At 42.8% G+C, this 23,347-nt stretch overlaps 1 protein-coding gene across 1 annotated transcript in view; it reads right to left on the bottom strand.

Annotated features, from left to right (window-relative positions):
• Positions 1-13,518, bottom strand: part of SCN11A (sodium voltage-gated channel alpha subunit 11) — an 80,650-nt gene extending 67,132 nt beyond the window's left edge. The window contains exons 1-5 of the mRNA XM_040246207.1: positions 13,252-13,518; positions 10,194-10,312; positions 9,124-9,225; positions 6,302-6,430; positions 4,601-4,704 (exon numbers count right to left, since the gene is read on the bottom strand). Of these exons, the coding sequence (XP_040102141.1) occupies positions 4,601-4,704; positions 6,302-6,430; positions 9,124-9,225; positions 10,194-10,312; positions 13,252-13,518 (721 nt within the window). The remainder of the gene's footprint in view (positions 1-4,600; positions 4,705-6,301; positions 6,431-9,123; positions 9,226-10,193; positions 10,313-13,251) is intronic.
• Between the last annotated feature and the right edge of the window lie 9,829 nt (positions 13,519-23,347).

The following is a 23,347-nucleotide window of genomic DNA, read 5'->3' as shown; positions in this document are numbered from 1 at the left end:
ATGACACCACCCTTATGGCAGAAAGTGAAGAGGAACTAAAAAGCCTCTTGATGAAAGTGAAAGTGGAGAATGAAAAAGTTGGCTTAAAGCTCACATTCAGAAAATGAAGATCATGGCATCCGGTCCCATCACTTCATGGGAAATAGAGGGGGAAACAGTGGAAACAGTGTCAGACTTTATTTTGGGGGGCTCCAAAATCACTGCAGATGGTGACTACAGCTATGAAATTAAAAGACGCTTACTCCTTGGAAGAAAAGTTATGACCGACCTAGATAGCATATTCAAAAGCAGAGACATTACTTTGCCGACTAAGGTCCGTCTAGTCCAGGCTATGGTTTTTCCTGTGGTCATGTATGGATGTGAGAGTTGGACTGTGAAGAAGGCTGAGCGCCAAAGAATTGATGCTTTTGAACTGTGGTGTTGGAGAAGACTCTTGAGAGTTCCTTGGACTGCAAGGAGATCCAACCAGTCCATTCTGAAGGAGATCAGCCCTGGGATTTCTTTGGAGGGAATGATGCTGAAGCTGAAACTCCAGTACTTTGGCCACCTCATGTGAAGAGTTGACTCATTGGAAAAGACTCTGATGCTGGGAGGGATTGGGGGCAGGAGGAGAAGGGGACGACCGAGGATGAGATGGCTGGATGGCATCACTGACTCGATGGATGTGAGTCTGAGTGAACTCCGGGAGTTGGTGATGGACAAGGAGGCCTGGCGTGCTGTGATCCATGGGGTCACAAAGAGTTGGACACGACTGAGTGACTGAACTGAACTGAAGTGAACTGAACCTACAGTAACATACACAAGGTGCCCTGAGATATGGCTAAATTTGGGGGTGGGGGATGGTTTCAAAGAAAGCTGGAAGAGGGAGCTCTGCCTGGACCCCAATAATGAAGATGTCTTAGGAAAAGAAAAACTCAGATTACTACTTATAATCAGGGCTTTTTAAAAATTCATTCAAGAAATATTTACCAAGCACCTTCAAGGTCCATGATACAGTGTTTGGCTGCCAAAGTTACAAAATAAAAAGGACACAGTCATGTAGTGTGTCAATAAATGTTTAAAAGTCAGCTTTCTGCAGAGAGGGGAGGATACAGGGAAAGTCCTCCTCTGCAGCATTTACAAAGGTCCTGGTTTGCTAAATTCTGGAGTGTAGACCCCTCTTCTCCTTCCATGCACCCCTCTCCTGCAGCTGCTTTCAAGCTACCAACATGACATCCCTGGACACACAGTTGGAAACTGTCTGCTGGGGAATGAGAACAAGTCAGTCCCAGTACAATACTGATTCACAGGCTCTGCTCTCAATGGGTTCTGCTCTCTGGAGAAAGAAATTGGCAGCTGGCATCTATAATGTGTGGGATGACACTGAGTGGCAAAGTTTCAGCTGATCAGCATAAACCATGAATGGTAGACTTGAGAACACAAAGCAGCATCTGATGGGAGGCCAAGCCAACCGCGATGACCTTCCCACCAAGGGTGATGCTACGTGAGGAGGAGACTTTGGGCCAAGCTGGGACATTCACTGGCTTCACCACTGCACTCATGTTCATGCCAAGATCGTGCTTTCCCTGCATGGTCAGGGGCACCAAACATGAAAATACTCTAACCTCATCTATGCTTGATTTTTTATCTATAACAAGAGGCTTGCTTGTGTCTTCCCCAAAGCAAGATGCTTTGGATTAAAGGTAGTTGTGATTCCAGAATTATTTTTACATAGCCCCATAAAAGATTGTATCTTATACTCTTCATTCCAAAAAAGCACTGGACTCAGTGGAAGAAGGTAAGGGTGGGACGATTTGAGAGAACAGCATTGAAACATATACATTATCATATGTAAAGTTACCATCATGGCTCAGTGGTAAAGAATCTGCCTGCCAGTGCAGGAGACACCAGAGAACACAGCTTCGATCCCTGGATCAGGAAGATTCCCAGAGAAGGGAATGGCAATCCACTCCAGTATTCTTGCCTGGAAAATCCCATGGACAGAGAAGCACAGTGTGCTATGGCCCGGGGGGTCGCAAAGAGTCAGAAATGACTGAGCATGCGTGCACCATGTGTAAAATAGATGACCAGTGAGAGTTCAGTGCATGAAGCGGGGCACCCAAAGCCAGTGCTCTGGGACACACTGGAGAGTTGGAGTAGGGAGGGGTGTGGGAAGAGGGGTTCAGGATGGAGGGATACATGATGGCCAATTCTTGTTCATGTATGGCAAAAACCATCACAATATTGTAAAGTAATTATCTTCCAATTAAAATAATTTAAGTTAAAAAACAAAAGTATCCAGGGATCTCACATGGTTCCTGAGTCAAAATGGAGAGTGTGTTTACCTGCTCAGAGATGAAGAAGGGAACACAAAAGTTGCTAACTGACTGCCTGAACGTATATTTATATTTTATCCACATGAAATATGAGGGGCTCAGTGCAGACAGAAACCCCCAAATCCACCTGGGAAACCAAGGTCCACCTTGCAAAAGAGGAAGCAAAAAGGAAAGAGAGACAAGTTCTACATAAAGTATCCTCTGTCAGTTTATTTATCACTAGCAGTTGTTTTTCTGGAGTTTCCAAAAATAGTCTACTACCTCTGTATGAAAAAAGATTCAAATTGCCTGGAGCTCTGATAAGAGACTAGAAGAAGAAGGGAAGAAGAAGAGAGCGGGGAAGGAGTCCAGAAAGAGAATAACTTTTAATACTTTCTTGGTAGAGGACAGGGGAAGGAGAAGAGAAGACTGTGCCACAATCACCTCATTTTTGATAAACTGGAATTTTACAACCCATCCTAGGCTTCACCCTGATCACAGAGCTGATCTGGCTTCCAGGAGACCCCTTTTTCTCTCCTTCCTACTTTACTGGTGGCTCCTACTCATCTCCTTTGCCGGTTTTTCCTCTCACCCCTCCCCTTTAGGGTCTCAGGGCCCCGTGGGTGTCAGTCCTGCGTCCTCTTTCCATCTATGCTCATTTTCTTCGTAACCTCATCAGATTCCATGGCTCTAAATATCATCTGTAGTCTTCTAATCTCCGAAATGATATCTGCAGCCCTGAACATTAGCTTGTATTTCTAATTGCCTACTTGATACTCTGACTTGGATGTCTCACAGCCATCTCAAACAGAATGCGTCTGAAGCTAACCCCCAGTCTGACCCCTGAGGCCTGCTTCTCTCACAGTCTTCCTTTTCTCATTCAGAGATGATTCCATCTTTCCAGTCACTCAGACAAAAACCTTGACTCATCCTTGACTCCTCTTTTGCTCACATCATGTATACAATCAACCTGTCAGAAAGTCCCATTGTTTCTACCTTTAAATTTATTCAGAATCTGACCACCATTCACCTACTCCTCTTCTACTGCCTGATCTGAGGGCACTGCTGCTTCTTGCTCGGATTAGGGCAGAGGCCCCATGTGTCAGTTTGGGCTCTCTGAGAAGTAGACACTCTGAGACCAGATTACAGGAGATTTGGCGGGGGGAATGCCTGTGAGGAGTAGTCTGAAGGGAGGGAATGGAGGGCAGAGAGAGCCTCAGACTGTGACCCAGAGCTGACATCTGGAAAAGGAGAGCAGGAAGGAAGCAGGATAGAGAGGAAGGGCTTAAGACTGCAGTGCATGTGGGAGATAGTCTCTGCTGAGAAGCCCCTGAGTCAAAGTCCCCCATAGAGGAGTCCCATACCCTTTAGGGGTGGGCCTGCACGAGCACTCCCCAGATGCAGGGAAAGCAGATCTTGGCATGAACATGAATGCAGTGGTGAATCCAGAGAGGGGGCAGCTGGGACCATTCATCAGCGGCGCTGCCTGCAGCAGGAGGTCTGAGCAGCATGCATCCATGGTAACCAACATGCCACCTGCTTGGTCTTCCGGCTTCTACCTTTGCTCCCCCCAGTTCTGTTCCCCACACAACAGCCAGAGTAATCCTTCTACAGCCTGAGTCAGGTCATGGGACTCCTCTGCTCAAAGCCCTTGCATGGCTCCCATTTCTCTTAGAGGAAACCCCAAGACTTCCTGAGACTTAGGTGCTTCCCCTTCACTTCTATGGCCCTTCCTCCCCCACCTAGTCCCTCACTCTGTCTGCTCCAGCCCCACCCACGTCTTTCATATTCCTTGGTCATATTCCCAGGACTGGCTGCTTCCTAGGCTCTGGATACTCTTTCCCATATGTCTGCTTGTGAAACTTCCTCAACAACTTTAAATCTGCTCACATCTCATCTTTCCAATTGACACCTATACTAACCACCCCAGTGAAAACTGCAACCTGCTTCCTTGAACCCCATGACTTCCAAGAGCCATCATGTTACCTACCTTTCCATTTCATTTTTCCATGAAAAAGCATGTCATATAATTTACTTATTTATTATAGTTATCGCATAAGTCCATTTCCCAATCCCCCACCTAAAATGTAAACTCCATGAAGGCAGGGAACTTTGTCTGTTTGCTCACTGATATATCCCAGGCAGGTAGCACAGAGGGTATCAGGGGCTCAATACATATTTGTTGAATGATGAAATAAATGAATAAAGAGCATTGTTTGTTAGGTTTTGATTTACATATGACATATTTAGAAATTTTAACTATTCTCTTCTGCTAAGAGTCAACACTGAAAGTTAGAGTGACTTACCTGAAATTACTGAAATTGCTTTCAAAGCTCTGAATACTCGGAAGGTACGCAGGGATGACAGACTGAAGCTGCTGGCATTGATATATGGAGAATATGATACAAATCTATAAGACAAAGCACAAGGAAAGTCCAGGCTTGCTCAGTCATGTATCTGTCCTACACATCTCCACAATAGTCACAAGTAATTACAGCCTGGGTTCTGTCCACCAGCCTGAAATCTGCAGCTTCCCCTTCCAGCCCCACCATCATCTCAGGACCTGGCAATGTCACTCTCTATTGCTGTGGATCCAGGGACCATAGATTGCACAGGAGACTATTCTCAGCTGATCTTTATATTTGGACATAGTTGGGGATTCCTTGAAATAGTTGTGGCAGCTGTAGCTACATTCATGGATAACAGAAATCAACTTAAACATTTATTGATTTGCTACCAAGTTCCAGGCCCCAGTACACTTCCCTAAGGTCTCAACCATGTGGCCAAGTCCAGAAGGAACGTAGGCAGTCTGGCTCCAGAGCCCATATTCTTCACCATTGCACTATAGCACCTGTCAATAACATCTGACTATTGACCTTGAAATGTAAAACTCTGAAATTACTAGTACTTACCTCAAAGGGCTCTTGTGAATATTAAACAAAAATATATGCAAAGTGCTTAAGACAATGGCTGGTACTAATTAAATAAGGTTGGGTTTATTATTACTGTGCTGGCAATGGGCCATTGTTTCTCTTGGTTTTTATTTTGCTCATCATTCAGATGCCAAATTGATGTCCTCTCCTTCAGAAAGAACTTCAACTCTCACTCATGCTATATACAACAACTAACTCAAAATGGACCATAAACTTAAATACAAGAGCCAAAATAATAACACTTCTAGAAGGAAACATGATAGAAACTCCTTGACTTTTCAGTAGACAGAGACACTCTAGACCCCTTTGTTCCTCCTCCATCTTCTGACAGCCAGAATGATGCACAGCATCCTGTGCTAGCACTAAGCGTAGCAGGGTTTAATGCTCATGCTTCACTGGACTTCCCCAGTGGGTCAGATGATAAAGAATCTGCCTGCAGTGCAGGAGACCTGGGTTTGATCCCTGGGTCAGGAAGATCCCCCAAAGAAGGGAAAGGTTACCCATTCCAGTATTCTTGCCTGGAGAATCCCATGGACAGAGAAGCCTGAAGGGCTACAGTCCGTGGGGTCTCAAAGAGTCGGACACGACTGAGCGACTAAGCACACACACAGATGCTTCACTTCCCCTCTGAACTGCGAACAGAGTGAGAATCATGCATGATATTTTTTCATTATCACGACCCTGGGCCCACAGAGCCTGGCCCCATAACAGGTCAGTGTTTGGTGAGTAAATGGCTGAAAAGACCATGAGTGTTTGACCAGAAATGGATTTGTGGGGGATTCCCTGGCAGTCCAGTGGGGGAACTCAGCACTCTCACTGCCGTGGCCCAGATTCAGTCCCCGGTCGGGGGGAAAAAAAAGAGATAGAAAGGATGAAGTGGATTTGTGTGTGTGAAGTCCTCTGGCCAGTTGGCTACATGGTGCAGTTCAGTGCCAACCAACACTGCACTCAAGAGTTCTAGCCTTTACTTGGCTGTACTCAGCCACTCATGCGGATCCACAGAGAACCCAGATGGAAGCCAAAGGGCTTCTTTCCCACCCCTAGTCTCTTCAGCAAAAATCTTAACATTCTTACGCTGTTGCAATGACAATGGAGTCCAGCCAGTTCCACGGATCTCGCAGGAAAGAAAACTCATCCAGAATAAAACCTCTTGCCAATATTTTAACTAATGCTTCAAATAAATAAATCCCAAGGAAGACATACCTACAAAGCAAATCATCCAGAAGAAGAAATATGATAAGTGATGTGAAACACAGAGAGCCCCTCTATCTGATCTGACCTTCATGAGGTTTGATTCCATTTTAATGTGACATTTAACATTACAGTCTTAGCAAATCAGAGTTCAGAAAGGCAAGGTCCTCAAGCAAGTTTTGATATTTGGGATTTCTGATAAACAGGTCCATGAATAAAGTTGCAAAGCTGTTTTTAAATCACTAGCTTCATAGCCATTTTCTTGAGAAAAGTTTCAGCCAACATGGACAGTCTTTTCAACAAATGGTATTGGGACAGCTAGATATCCACATTTAAAAGAATGAAGTTGGACCTTTACATCATGTACAAAAATTAAGCTCAAAATGGATTAAAGCTAAATGTAAGACCTGAAACTATAAGAGTACTAGAAGGTAATATTTGCAAATCATATATCTGATGAGAGGTTAATATTTGGACTACATAAAGAACTCCTACAAATTCAACAACAAAAAAATTAAATAATCCAACTTTAAAATGGCCAAATGACTTAAATGAACATTTCTTCAAAGATTATATACCAATTGCCAACCATCCTATGAAAAGATGTTCAATATCACGTCATCAGAAAAATGCAAATCAAAACCACAGTGAGATATCACTCATACTCATTAGAATAGCCACTTTTTTTAAAAAATAGAAAGTAAGTGTGGATGAGGATTTGGCAAGATTAAAACTCTTGTGCACTAGTGGTGGGATTATAAAATAGTGAAAACACCATGGAAAATATTTAGCATGAAGAACCTTCAAAAGATTAGAATTACCATATGATTTGGCAATCCCACTTCTAGGTATATATACAAAATAACTGAAAGCAGAGTCTTGAAGAGATACTTGCATACCCATGTTAATAGCAGCAGTATTCACAACAGTCAAGAGGTAGAAGCAACCCAAATGTCCACTGACAGATGAACAAATTAATAAAATGTGGTACATACATACTATAAAATATTACAGTCTTGAAAAGGAAAGAGATCCTGTCACATGCAACAATATGGATTAACCCTGAGGTCATATACTAAGGGAGATGAACTAGTTTAAAAAGACAAAGGTTAAATGATTCCTTTATATGAAGCATCTAGAGTAGTCAAATACATAGAGACATGAAGTATAATGTGGTTTCCAGGGGGAGGGAAAGGCAGAATGAGGAGTTATTATTTAATGAGTACAGTTTCAGTTTTGCAAGATGAAAAATAGTTGTGGAGACAGAGAGTGGTAATGGTTGCACAACTGTGTAAATGTACTTAATACCACAGATCTGTACACCTAAAAGTGATTAAAATGGCAAATTTGTGGTAATGTGTATTTTATCACAATTAAAAAAAAAAACTATTTCCATTTTATTCCTTTAGTCCTTCATCGTGTCCTGTCTTCTAATTTATTTCCCTTCTTCCCCTTCCTCCTCCTCCAAAAGATAATACCCTATTTCTCTTGTTATAATTCCAATAAAAAGTGCTTGGTTGGTGTGCACACATACCATACACATACTGGTCCCACATCTGGGACAGAAACAATTCATTTGAACAATCTGCTGGTTCAAATTAAAAGAAGTGGACCTTTTCTGGTAGAATATCCAGTCATTGTTAGGCTTCAAAGCTAAAGAACTAAGGTCTTAGGAACTTGAAAAATCCTAAAGCAGATAATTACAAGAGCAGAAATGGTCATGAGGCTGCCTTGGGAAAGAGCTACTTCCTGCTTCAGCTTTTTCCTAAACTGCTCACCTTTCAGGTGACAAATAAACACAGAAGAGTAATTACTGTGTGCCCTGAGATGCCATCTTTTAAACTCAGGTATAATTTATAAAAATTATGGGCCTTTTTAAAAAAAGGCTGTAATTGCAGATATGTAGGATTCTGCATGGAGAAGGCAATGGCACCCCCATTCCAGTACTCTTGCCTGGAAAATCCCATGGATAGAGGAGCCTGGTAGGCTGCAGTCCATGGGGTCACTAAGAGTCAGACATGACTGAGTGACTTCACTTTCACTTTTTACTTTCATGCATTGGAGAGGGAAATGGCAACCCACTCCAGTGTTCTTGCCAGGAGAATCTCAGGGATGGGGAAGCCTGGTGGGCTGCCGTCTATGGGGTTGCATAGAGTCGGACACGACTGAAGCGACTTAGCAGCAGCAGCAGCAGCAGGATTCTGCAAGTTTTCATCCAGATCTCAAACAAATGAGACAGCCACCTCTGACTGCAATTTCTGTCTAGCCATCCGGCCTTCCACCTTTCACCCTACCATTCTCTCTTTTCTAGCAGAAGCCTGGCCAATGGTGGGACATGCAGACCAAAATGACATCTGCTGTGGAGTAGAACCATGCTCACCAGCAGGAAGCAGTGCTCGAGTTCTCCATGAGAGGGAGACTTCACCCCTCCAGGCAAATCAGGCCCACTTGGGTGTGTCACTGTCCATTCAACCATAGTTAGGGTATCCAGGAAGAGTCATGGATGTCCAGCTACTAAACCCATTTCTAAGGTTCTATTCTGAGAAAGTTTCAAAATGAAACTGACTCTGCCAGCATTAGTGATGGAGATCTGGGATTATGGGTGATGTTTTCTTCTCTCCATAGCCAAACTCTGATGTAATCATGATTCTTTAAGGTCTATTTGCTTAAAAACATAGGATAAATGTGTGCAGGAAAATACTTACTCAGCATTGTCAACACTCACGCTGATGCTGCCCTTCTGATGAGCTAAGGCCATGAACACGCAGTTGGTGATGACAGTACAGATGATGAACATGCTGAACAATGTGAGCGCGGCGGTTAAGGCAGGTGCACGGCAGGATGGCCCAGGTCACCGGTTATTGCCATAGAGGCTGCAGGGGTCCCTGCAGGGCCCCCTTTCTGCAGAAGCATCTGTCTTTTGTGAGTGTTGACTGGAACAACTCACAGCCGCCCCCTTTCTTGAAGAATTGTCCTCGAATGACAGCCTCTCACCCTGCAAGGCTACATGCCCTTGCCACACGTCTGACCCACAGACTTGCAAAAACTCGCCCTCTGGCTTTCAGGTGGGACAGCTCTGTGACACAACCCATGCTCTGAAGATCCCTGTGGGCTCAGGCTGATGCCTGATGTAGACTCAGCTAAGGCCCTGTCCTTGTTTGGCTCCTCCTTTTGCTCCATGATGTTTCCCGTTTTCCTTTTCCAGACGGCACTCCTCCACTGAATCACTTAATTAAGAGTCCCATCTCAGGCTCTGCTTCTAGGGAACCCAACTTAAATAGATATTCCTTCCCGTTTTCCTCAGTACTTCATTATGTCTGCCAACCCACGCCTGTCTTTTTCACATCTCCCCCGCCTCCCATCTGAAACTGCCAGGTTTCTTCTCATCCCCTGTAAATCTGTACTTTTAACATTAGAAAGTGTTTCCAAAAAAGCTTTAAACACTGTAGTTCTACCACAATTCATTTATCAGCTAAACTCGGTGCACAGGTTGCCAGTTTACAACCTTTATTTGGGTCTCAGCTTAGATGTTCCGTTCTTCAGGAGGCCATTCTTGATGCCTCCAAAGCCCAGTTGAGCCTCTTGTCTCCTCCGAGGCCTCAGGGTCCCAGACGGGGGCCAGCCCCAGCACAGCCCTGCCTGCCATGCAGTGGGGCCACTTAGCCAGTATTTGTTGAAAGAATGGGTTGTTTCCACTCAACAGACACATGAACCCCTCGAGCTTGTGCATGCTTCCCATGACCTGGACTTAGTAAAAGAAGCAACAAAAGGATATGAATGGACTGAGATTCTAATGGCCAAACTTCTGATTGAATTGAAAGGCCCCAAAATGAACAAGGCACGTTTGGCGCTGAAGCGGTAGATTGTTCTCTTTTTGTTCAACACCATAAATGTCTGCCAAAAATAAATAAATAAATAAAAGCAAAAAACCACACAACAGGAATTACATGCAGTGACAAAACAATATTTATCATGAGTTTATCTTAGAGAAAATTCAGTGGAACCATAGGTTGAGGTATGGCTTGTAATATTATGACAGCAGCTTCTGATTGGAGAGTTACCTTCTGAAGCCAGAGGTACTTTCTGAGCAGCTTACACTGTCACTTTGGAAGCCAATAGATCTCCCCCACCCACGTGGCTTGGGTCTCTCTCAGAGCCCCAAGACTCTGATCTGTTGAAAGTCAGTCCTTACATCTAAAATAATCGTTGAGCTATAGACTTTTCACCCAGTGACATACTCTGGAGGCCACAGAAATGAAGTGCATGGGCCCTGCAAACAAATAATAAAGAGATAAAGAGTAATAACTGCGTCAAATAAAACCCTTTGTATTGTACTATTTATGGAGATGAGAATTAGAAGAGAACTTGAAGAGACAGTAGTAGAATTGAACATTCACTGAAGTCTCTGCTGCCTTGTCATGGGTATAACCAGGGATGCCAAATCCAGGAAAGACCCACCAAATGGGGCACTTCTCACCCAGTGTGTTCAACTGGGCCCTGCTGAAAAACACCTACTTCCTCCTTGCATCTCTTCCTGGGCTCTGGGCATGAAGCTGCCTCTGGACAAAACCAATGGCTCACAGGCTTCTAACATCAACCTTCAAACCATCCCCTTTCCATATAACAGTCATCTGCTGTCCCCTTATGGGGACAGTTATAAAAGCCTTCATAGAACTAGGGTCATTCCCGTCTCCCATGTCACTGGTCTTTTCAGACTTGCAGAAAGTACTCCTTGACATGTAATTCAGCATGTTCTCAGACAGGGAAGACAGGTCTTGTCATCCAGGCACAGAAACAGCAGGTTAGCTGCCACCTTGGTTGAGGGACCAGAACTTCTGCCACTGCCAAGCATCAGCTTCCTTCACTGAGCTATGGAACTTGTCTGCTGGCCATCTGGCAGCAGGGAAAATGTGGACTAGGATGTTTTCTTTTTCCTCCATAACAAAATGAAATGGGCTACAGGATTCCTTGAAAGCTATGAGCCCAGGAGTCTAAGACTCACTTTGGGGATTCCGTATACTTCCTTTGGACAGAAAGATGATTTTAGGGCAGAGAGTAAACCTCTCTCTGAGGTGGGTGACCCAGATTAATAGGTGGCATGATATGGCTCTATTTCTGTGCCCTTTGATCTTGATATTTTATTAATGCCTCCTCTGACTGCTTTAAATATTTCAAATAATGGTGTATTTAACTACACTTGCCAAGGTTTTAATGATTTAAAATATAGGTATTTCCTGTCTGCTTGCTGACACATCGCCACCCTTTTATCTTTCAAAAAAGGAAGCTTTGAAAGATAAGAAGTGACCTCTGACTACAGAAAGAACACTTGGGTTTGAGTCCCAGCTCCACCACTAACTGGCTGCTTGACCTGGTGTAAGCCACTTCCCCATCAAGGCTTCGTTTTCTCATCTGTAAGGTGAAGTGCTAATGACACCACCCATAGCTCACAGGAGTGCTGAGAGCACTGGCATGTGAGGCTGTGGGCGTAAGAGCTCTGAACAAGTATCATGTCTCCTGATTTAAAGGGAGGACCTGGATTTAGAAGAGATGGTCCTAGATCATCCACCCCAGCTGGAACACAGTCTGTCCTCCCAGGACTGTCCATAACACACCAAATGCTGCCTCCCTCCTGGGTCTCCTGGAGTTAACTTATCTCCAATGACTCTGCCTCTAAGAAGTCCCTGGAATCCTGGGGCATTAGGAGAAGGAGAGATAATGAAGTGTTTTTGTTCCTTCATCTCCTTTCTCCTTTCTTGTTCTTCCCACTCATACCGCACTTTCCTCCATTACACAGTCCTCATTTGGTCTGGTAATCTAGAGTCTGTTCAGTTCAAGGACATACAAACCAGGCAATCTTCCTTTGGAGAAGTCAGTTTCTCATGGGTGCCCACAAAGGATGCCCTCAGCATGCCATTATTTTCCAGGACTTGCCCCAAACTCCTCAGCTTCCTTCCTCCCTGTCTTCAGTCTGGCAAAGTAGGTTTTCTATTCTCTGCTGGATCACGCAGTGAAATGATGATGGCAAAGTCTTCTGAGTCTTTCCTGAAAGGGGATGGCTTATAGAGGACTTTCCTCACTGCCCTGGGTTTTCAACCAGCCATCAGAAGAGCCTGAGCTCACACTTCCTCATTCAGGAACCTCTTTGAGAAACTTTTATTAGAATTTCCCTACATCTAGGTAGATAAAACAGCAAGACTATCACATATTGGCATGGAGTTTACATATAATCTGCATGTGCCCACTTGATTACAATATTCTTAAAATTTATTTATTGAGCTCCTCTTATGTGTCAAGTGTTGGTTTGGGGCTTTGACCTTCATATTAATAACCTAAAAAGCCTACTGGTTAAGAGTTTCTCAAGGTAAACTCTAGTTGCTGAAACAGACATTCATGGACAGTGGTATTAATCCTTCGTATCAGCATCATGTTTTACAGTTTATAACGTGCCTCAATCACATGTCTCTGCTGTAATGAAGGGAAAGCAGGCATTGTTCTCATTTTACTGATTAGGAAAGTGATAATTAGTGAAATTATTAGTCAAAACTTATAAATTCAAGCACTTGAAATGGTCTGTAGTCAACCTTTCTGATTGCTAGTCCAGTTCTTTCCTGACACCATTTTACCCTTCTACTGCTCCTAGTCCTTATCTTCTCCAAGACATGCATTATTATAGAGAGAAAATTAGTACTGAAAGCCATTCTTAGGACTATGAAATCAAAGACAGGGTGATAGCAAAGGAGAAGTGGGGTGTGGCCTCTTTATAGCCCCAGATGATCCTTGCCATGCCAGTTATACTTTGTGGTGAGAACACTCCCCTCTCCTCACAGAGGTACCTTATGATTGCTGTAGAATGGGTCCAAGTCTTCTAGGGGCTTTGCTATCAGGTCACGGGGAATGTCACCATAAAGCTTGGGCAACTTTCTGGAGACCTTTAGGTCGAGTTGAGGTCGAGGCTCAGGTTCTGCTGCTTTCCAATCTTTGGACTTCTTTTTCTCCTTTTGGATGGCGATCCGCTTCTTGATTGCAGCCAAAGAGTCAGGAGTGAAGGGGCGGAAATTCCTCCCATCTGGAAAGATCACTGGGTAGCACCTGTCATCCATCTTCACCCTCAGGACAGAGACAAGCAGTAAATAGATTCTCAGAGAGATCTGGGAGGTAGAGATTACACTCTAATTTCTGCCCTGAGATTCTACCTTCCATGGATAGAACCATGAAGTCTACAGAGTTGAGACTGAGATGGGGGCACTTGGGAGCTCATTAACTGTGGGGAAAATCAGGAAAGTTGACCATAATTGTGGATATACCAAGAATTGGGGGCATACGTGAGACCAAAGCAGAACATCATTCCTGAAGGACCTGGGAACAGGTGGGAAGCTGAGTTCAAGATCAATGAGCAGAAGAAGAAGCTCAGTCTGTAAAACTGAGCACCAAGCAAGACAATAAGACTAAATCAGCCGAACTACTGAAATAGGACCTACTAATGATAGACAAGTGGTCACAATATGAACAGGAGAAGAAGGAACAGGGAATCAAATGGACCACAACTGGGGGTTGTAAAATCAAAACTATGAGTTCATGAGTCTTTCTTCACCTTTGGTCAGCAAAGTTCTTGAAATGTGATGGGATGGAAACAAAAGAGCCATAAACACGGGCATGAACATTTATACCATCCTCTATGATCCTATGCCAGCTCCCTTATTTCTGAGATCCAGACTAGGCAGAAGCAAGACTCCAAGAAAGCAAAAAGGGTTTGCCAAAGCCAATAGGGTCACTCTATCATGGGATAATAGCTCTGCCAGCCCTTATCCCTGATAGTACTTTCTACAAGGACTTTCTCCACAGCTTCAGGCTTAAAACTAGACTCAGAAAAAAAAAATTGTGTTTCAGTTGAATGCATTAATTCTCCATACCAAGCATCCTCTTCCTTTCTAATTTACTGAATGACAATCTAGGACTAATTCTCACACCTCTCCAGGGAATTACAAAGGGGAGTCCAACATAGGACTGGTGTCTTCATTCAACAACCATGTGTTCAGTGCTTGTTCCAGGCACAGTGCTAGGTACTAATGATGAAAAAAACCTCCATCGCTCCTCCAGGCACTACAGTTATGCTGCCCTGCTGTAGTGGAGAAGACAGATAAAAGACATGAAATTATAACAGAGTAAGACAAATGCTACTCTAGGAAAGTAATAGAGGATGAGTATCTAAGCAGCTTTGCAGAATCAGGGATGGGTTACCAAAGCTTTAATGTCTTAGTTGAGACCTGAAGGAAATGTAAGTCTCAGAAAAGAAAATAAGGGACATCAGAGTGTTGCAGGGAGAGGAAAGAGCATGAACAAAGACATTTGGTTGAAAAAGCACATTATCCATCAACAGGTCTTGTTTGCCCAGAATGGAGATTTTTGTGAAGCATGATGGCCAGTCAGCATCAGAGAGCATGTGGGGGCCTATAATATTTAGTAAAGATCATGAACTTCACCCTGAGGGTAGCGGGGGGTTGCTAACATTTGAGTTATTACTATTACAGAGGAGTAACGCTATCATTTTTTAATATCCCTCTTACTGATGAGAATGGATAGATTTGGGATAAAGGGATGAAGGAGTTGAGAGGGCTAGAAGAGGAGAAGTGAGCTTAGAAACCGTTGCAATGGGTCATAACCACTGAGGATGACCTAATGGAGTAGATGGATTTGAGAGTCATTTAAGAAACAACTGGATTTGAGGGCTAGGAAGGAGCCAAGGCTTCTGGATTGGGCAAGTGGGTCAACAGTGCCACTCACATAGAGAGCACTAGGGAAGGAGAAAGCTATGAGTGAGCAGATTCAGTTTAAAACACATGGAGTTGAAGCTACCGATGGGATCTGCAAGCAGAGAGAATCAAGAAGCACTTCAGTACAAAGAAATCACAGCTTATACACACTAGGCTCTGAAAACAGCACATTAAAAAAAAAAAAACCTAAACTAAAAACATGGTCAAAATTTCCCTTGAAAATCCCTTGCTGCTGCTGCTAAGTCACTTCAGTCGTGTCCTTAGCGGGGCACCATATTGAAAAGGCATCTCAATTCATTTGTCAACAGACTCAGTACTCCCAGTTTCCTCCCAGTGCCAGAACAAGTCACCCTTTCTTCAGTGAAGAAAGTAGCTGGATTGTGTTTAAGAGTCATAATAAAGGCAACATAAATATGTCTTTAAACACACTAAGGGTAATGTAATATTCACAAGGTGTGAGCTGTATGTCAACAACAGAAACCAAACCTGGGACCATAGATTCAGAGGATTCTGCCCTCCACTCATTCGGGGTCAAGCTCGTAATAGATGTGCCCAGATGATGGAACTGGCTACACTGTTTAAATTACTCTCTCTTCTCTCCTCGTCCCTCCATTCCTCTCCCCTTCTATTTCTCCCCTCTCTTCTCTCTCATAAACGTGTATAGTCGAATTTATATAAATGAAGTAAGCATATAATGATACTCTACTGAATTTAGCTCTAGAGCTCATAAAAGACATTTAAGACAAGCATAAAGTCCTTTGCCATAAAGAGCATATGAATTTTAGTTGATCCTATAAAATGGTTGAGCCAGGTAAAGACACTTGATGGCAAAAACTAGACTTTATGCTAAGTTGCAGCAAGAAACACAGTGGAGGGCTCTTGACATAATAATGAGATTATTAAAAAAGAAAATGGACACTCTGACCCTGCTGTTCTGACCCTGAGGTATCTTGCCTGGGTTCTTGAGGAAAAGAGACTTTATGAAAATAAATAACACAAATGAAACTGACAACCCCCTGAAACTGCACACATCAAAATTTGTTATAGACGATGTAATAACTAAAGAACTACATCTTAAAGGTAACACTGGGAGGAGGGAGGAAGTATGAAGCCATTAGGGAAAATGTAATCAGAAGAATTTTCTGACCAACAATAATAAATATGTATAAATTAGCATTTGCATCTATAGAGGATAATTTCTCATGAGCTTTGGATAATAACCTGGATATAATGACATGTATTCAAGAGCTGTTCAACACAAGTTTTTGATTCAAATCTTAAGCCACAATTATTTTGGCATTCTTCTTTTAAATAACAACAATTAAACTAAACTGTCTAAAGAAGAAAAAAAAAAGGTAACACTGAAAACCACAAAAATTGACGCAGGAAAAAAGAAGAGTTTATAAAAATTATCAACTCGAATCTGATAAAATAAAATCACATGCAGTAAAATTTTCTTATTAACTGAAAAAAATTGATGGAAGAATCAAATACTCTTTAACAGAAGTAGATTCAGGAAAACTGGACTGTAGAAACAGAGGCTGCAATGCAAAATTAATTAAGGTAATGAATTAATAAAATCAATATGACACAAATTATAAATGATAAAATTTGGAAATATTCAAATACAAAAATATTTACCTCTGAAAATTTCTGTACAGAAAATAATTTCATTGCATGGAAAATTCATTAAAGAATTAATCTGTGTGTGTGTTAGTTGCTCAGTAGTGTCCAACTCTTTACGACCCTGTAGACTGCAGCCCTCCTGGCTCGTCTGTCCATGCGATTTTCCAGGCAAGAATACTGGAGTGGGTTGCCATTTCCTTCTCCAGAGGATCTTCCTGACCCAGGGATCAAACCCGGGTCTTCTGCATTGCAGGCAGATTCTTTACCATCTGAGCCACCAGGGAAGCCCGCAAAGAATTAAATTAGCTAAGTGAAGGTTTTTCCTAAGCCTCATTAATACTCAAGTGTGGAGGTAAATTTTTCTAGCATTAAATGATTCGTTACCCAAAAAATTGAGTATATGTTCCCAAACAGCAAAAAGAGAATCAAAAAATGGAGGATGCATGGGCTCCAAGGTACCCAACCCAAGAGTGCAATAAAACTATTCCAGGATATCTGTACCTCTATGGTCTTTATCCAGTGAGAATTAGAAATCAGAGCACCATAAGAAAAAGTCTTCAACAATAAAGTAAATTTTCTCTAACAAAAATATATGATTAAGAACCTGGCTTATTAATAAGTAAGAAAAGAAAGAAAATTAGAAATTTCATGAAAATAAAATGTTCTTCAAAAAGTCATGTTTTACACATGAGGCCAACTAAATGATCTGAGCAGCCAACAGATTATAAGGATAGGGAAAAAAAGAGAGTCCATGTGACCTGACACTTAGAACATTCTGCTTCATGCAGAGGAAGGTCAGTGATATCAGAGTCCACCCCCTTCTTTAAGGGTCCAAATATAGTACTTGGTTTTAGAGACTTGTAGCTACAAAAATCATTATATCATATTAGGTTTTTTTATTTTTAGCAATCATCTGATACATAAAGAAAAATTAATTATAATTACAGGATAGACTTCAAAATGTTATAAAATAATGTTACAAGCTGAAGTTGGAGAGAAAAGATGAAGGGAAGCTCAGAGGCACCAACTTCCTCATCCTAAACACTTAAGAGAATTAAGACATTCTACAGAAGGTCTATGGAAGTCAAGTGGGCCTTAGAAAGCATCACTACGAACAAAGCTAGTGGAGGTGATGGAATTTCAGTTGAGCCACTTCAAATCCTGAAAGATGATGCTGTGAAAGTGCTGCACTCAATATGCCAGCAAATTTGGAAAACTCAGCAGTGGCCACAGGACTGGAAAAGGTCAGTTTTCATTCCAATCCCAAAGAAAGGCAATGCCAAAGAATGCTCAAACTACCGCACAATTGCATTCATCTCACATGCTAGTAAAGTAATGCTCAAAATTCTCCAAGCCAGGCTTCAGCAATATGTGAACCGTGAACTTCCAGATGTTCAAGCTGGTTTTAGAAAAGGCAGAGGAACCAGAGATCAAACTGCCAACATCCGCTGGATCATGGAAAAAGCAAGAGAGTTCCAGAAAAACATCTATTTCTGCTTTATTGACTATGCCAAAGACTTTGACTGTGTGGATCACAATAAACTGTGGAAAATTCTGAAAGAGATGGGAATACCAGACCACCTGACCTGTCTCTTGAGAAATCTGTATGCAGGTCAGGAAGCAACAGTTAGAACTGGACATGGAACAACAGACTGGTTCCAAATAAGAAAAGGTGTATGTCAAGGCTGTATATTGTCACCGTGCTTATTTAACTTCTATGCAGAGTACATCATGAGAAACGCTGGACTGGAAGAAACACAAGCTGGAATCAAGATTGCCAGAAGAAATATCAATAACCTCAGATATACAGATGACACCACCCTTATGGCAGAAAGTGAAGAGGAACTAAAAAGCCTCTTGATGAAAGTGAAAGTGGAGAGTGAAAAAGTTGGCTTAAAGCTCAACATTCAGAAAACGAAGATCATGGCATCTGGTCCCATCACTTCATGGGAAATAGATGGGGAAACAGTGGAAACAGTGTCAGACTTTATTTTGGGGGGCTCCAAAATCACCGCAGATGGTGACTGCAGCCATGAAATTAAAAGACGCTTACTCCTTGGAAGAAAAGTTATGACCAACCTAGACAGCATATTCAAAAGCAGGGAGATTACTTTGCCGACTAAGGTCCGTCTAGTCAAGGCTATGGTTTTTCCTGTGGTCATGTATGGATGTGAGAGTTGGCTGAGTGCCGAAGAATTGATGCTTTTGAACTGTGGTGTTGGAGAAGACTCTTGAGAGTCCCTTGGACTGCAAGGAGATCCAACCAGTCCATTCTGAAGGAGATCAACCCTGGGATTTCTTTGGAAGGAATGATGCTAAAGCTGAAACTCCAGTACTTTGGCCACCTCATGCGAAGAGTTAACTCATTGGAAAAGACTCTGATGCTGGGAGGGATTGGGGGCAGGAGGAGAAGGGGACGACCGAGGATGGGATTGCTGGATGGCATCACGGACTCGATGGACATGAGTCTGGGTGAACTCCAGGAGATGGTGATGGACAGGGAGGCCTGGCGTGCTGCAATTCATGGAGTCGCAAAGAGTCAGACACGACTGAGTGACTGAACTGAACTGAACTGAACTGAACTGATGGAAGGTCAATGCATCAAACAGTACAAGTCTATCCCTTAAAATTACACAGGTAATTAAGTGCAAAACCAAATTATAAATACAGGGAACAAAAACTGGAAGAAATCATGTGAAAGGCAGATGGATTACTGTAAGGAGTTAAATCCTTCATCACACACAGTCACAATTCAATAATTTTTACTTAAACTTGATCAATCAAGAAGTAGACATATAAGAGAATTATTTAGAGTTAAGTGAGACAGTGACCAGAAGACTGAAAAAAACTGAAATGGTTAAAAGTAGACTAGATATATAGGTTAAGGTGGAAACATTTCATTTTTCTGTTTTATCCTTCCCAACATTTCCTCCTCTGGAGCTATTTGAGTTATATGCATGTATGTGACTTTCATAGGATTGAAAAAAGATTGTAAAAATTCTTCAAGGGCTCAAAACATTCTCTAATTCAAAATAGAGAGTCAAAGTATCAGGTATAAAGACAGGCTCTAAATCTCCTAGAGTCAGAAAGGAAGCAAGCTTAATCTCAATTTACAGTCCTAAACCAGGAGACCGTGTGAATTATGATTTGACACAAGGCAATCCTGGAGACTGGGAGGCCCGTGACAATGCTCTGCCAGACCCCCATCAGGTGATAGGCTAAACTGGCCGGCGAGGTGGGGAGCCATTTGTCAGGGCCTCTGAGGGCCTGTCTGGGCTCAACAGGCTCATGGGCCCACTCCCACCAAATAGACAGAAAACAAACACTCACCTAGGAAAGAGGGCAAAGGCCTCACTTCTGTAAGCAGAGACCCTAAATTCATCAGGAATCCATTGTCTGTTAAGTAGCTCCAGAACTTAATTCAAATCTATAGCTTTATAGAGTTATTTAGATCTGAATTCCAATTGTTTGTTCACTCATGTACTGGGTGTTACAAGCCCCCAGGGTCTTACAATGGTGTGGGGAATCAAGTAAGTCAAGCACGAAGGATGAAGCCACACAATGAGTGCAGCTGCAGTAGATGAAGCACCAGGGGCTTTGGGAGCCCAGAGGAAGGCATGGTTATGAAGGCTAGAAGTCAGAAGAGTATGGTGTGAAAGCACTGAGGATAGCAAAAGGCTTTTCTTTCTTGTTTACGATTTTACCTATAATTACAACAGCTACATAATCTTACTGTGCTGGCCATCTTAGTTTGCTCTACAGGTCTCTCCCCATCCTTTCCCACCCTACTCACTGCCCATGAGCTAATCTACATGGAGCCTCCTTATTGGGGTCCCTTGAACTCTGGCTTCTGGTTGAGCTTGGCCAATGGGAGGCACCGGCAAGAGACCCAGAGAATGGGGAGAATGGGGTCAGGGATTTCTTTCCCAACTCTCTTCCTGATGGCAGCATGCGGCACAGTTCCTGTCAGCTTCCCTTCTGGTTCTATCCACACAGCTTCACTTCCGGTTCTATAGCACATTCCCCTTCCCTGTCAGATGTGGAATATAATGTCACCCTACTCTCAACACACCTGACAGCACTCTAACGTGTTTCTGTTACTGTAACTCTGTCTGAACTTTTATAAAACGTCTCTTCAATAAAACATCCTCAAAAATGCCCAGTTTGAATGTGCCATCTGTTTCCTGCCAGGGCTTGGGCTGATAGAATCACCCATTAAAGAAAATTTAGAAAACAAGGAAATGATCACTCACAAACCAAAGCTACTGACCAAATGCAAGTTTTAACATTTGGGGGGGATTTCTTTTCTGTAGTCTTCTTGTGGATATATTTACATAGTGTTCATTGTGATACATATGCCATTTCACCCTGTGAATTTTTCAATTTACATGACATTTCAAATATTTTCACAATGATAGATGTCATTTAATGATGTCTATCTTGTTCCAGGCAAAATTATTATCTCATTTAATCCTCAGAGCAATCTAATGAGATAAATATTATCCTTGGGGGATTTCTGAAAGGAAATATTCATCTGGAATTAAGCCGAATCCCTCTCTTAAGAGACAGAGATTTTAACCTTACATCTTCCTTTGACTAGTGTTTCTTGCTAGTTTTCTCTAGGAGCTCGATCCTCACACTTTTCCCTAATCAGTGAGAGGAAGTCACAGAAGGATTGCAGCTGTACAGCCAGAACCTTTTGGCATGGATCTGGTCCACACAATCTAAAATGCCAAAGGTCCACCCTGAGGTTAATAAGAGTCTGAGCCATGGGCTAAGCACTGTCAAACACTTTAAATGGATTATCTCTCATAATTTCCCAAGAGAGCTACAGGGTAGATATTATTATATCATCCACATTTTACAAAAGAAAACAGGGCTTAGAGAAATGGAAATACTTGCCTATGATCCCGTAAGTGCTGGAGAATCTCAATTCATGCAATTCCACCTATCTGCCTACTTTGTTATACTTAAGCTAAGACATCCCAAGAAGGTGACAGAAGGAAGTCAGGAGAAAAAAGCCACATAGCTTACAGCTGGGCTGGGTGGATGGCACCCTCACTGTGTGTGACGTTCTTTCCTGAACATCAGCCTCACTGCTACCATTCACATGTCACTCCCACAGGCATCCCACGGGTCCCACCATGACACCCTCCCACTCACCCAAGCCCGAGAGTCCAATGGTGACTATACTCTACAGGATGCCCTTTCATCCATTTTGGGTGGTGGTCCCCATCACAAGTTCCAACTTTGGTGATGCATAAGTCATATTCATGAGTGTGGGTTTCAAGAATATAGACTTACTCTTCCTCCTTCATAGATCCCATAAGAAAATCAGAAAGAAAGCGAACATGTACAGACTTTAACACAATTTGATCTCCATCCAAAGCCAATCCCAAGCTAGGTGCTAGCTCTTCTTAAAAAAAAAAAAAACAAAAACACCCTCATGTCTATCAATTTCTGATTAAGTTAACTGGCCACAGGGAATTCAGAAAATGTTTGGAGGATTTGCACCATAGCCTCAGATGGAGACTAAGACTTGAACACATCATTTCTAGAAAATCCCAGTTTCTGACTCAAAGTCCAGGGTTGCAAGCACCTACCAGGCCAGCCAGCTGACCATCTCCTATCCCCATGCCCTCTCAGAGCACTTGAAAGGAGGAAAATCACCTGATGGACCCTATTGCTTAAGCCATGTATCCTGGCACCTAGTCTCCGCCTCTGATTTGAGCAGGAAAATGTTACAAAAGACCCGTACTTCACCCTGATGAAAAAACAGCAAGTTCCATAGTGGCAGGTCCAGCCTTGAAAGGACAGAAGAACAGGGCTGCTCCCAGTCTGGAAGACTTACCTTCCTCCTGGTAAGGTAGCTCCAGGCAGCAGCTCCCGTGGCACCTCTTGAAGCTCTCCGCAGAGCAAGTCTCTCACAGAGTCCAAGCTCCTGCTTCTGACAGTTGAAGCCCTTCTGGGAGGGGCGGCTCCAAAGCTGGGTGGAGAGCATAGAGGAAGGCAAATGGGAAGTGAGCCAAAGTGATTTTAAAGAATCGTGTAGGAAACCCTGTAACTGGAGAAGTGACTGAGATGATACTTACATTTATACTTTGGAAGCATCTGCCTTTAATCAGTGCTTAATCTAACTCTGCAGAAAGCATCATTAATAAAGAAACAGGTTGTTTTTTTTCTTTGGCCTCATCCAAGTGGGTGAGAAAATACAGAAAACTCTATCTGAAAAGACATGCTGTTTCTGCATTCAGCTTAGTTTGCAGGTCAGCTAACTTGGGGCCATAAGGTCTCATCCCCTAGAACCTACCAAGGTCCACAATGTGAAACTGTTCACAGGGCACCCATTCGGCTCCTCCAACTTTCTCTTCTCTTGTGCCATTAACACTGGGGTTCAGAACTATGAAAATACATGCTTGCTTATGTATTTATCATAAGGGACACCAATAAGACCCCTTGGCCACCAAAGCAACTCCACAATGGACCTGTCACCAAACTCAAACTCTCCCATGTAGGCTTCTTTGTTAATTCT

Source organism: Oryx dammah, unplaced genomic scaffold, assembly GCF_014754425.2.
Source record: "Oryx dammah isolate SB20612 unplaced genomic scaffold, SCBI_Odam_1.1 HiC_scaffold_9, whole genome shotgun sequence".
NCBI classification, from domain to species: Eukaryota; Metazoa; Chordata; class Mammalia; order Artiodactyla; family Bovidae; genus Oryx; species Oryx dammah.
Note: the sequence above shows the minus strand (reverse complement) of the source record. Positions and strands in the feature narration are given on the sequence as shown.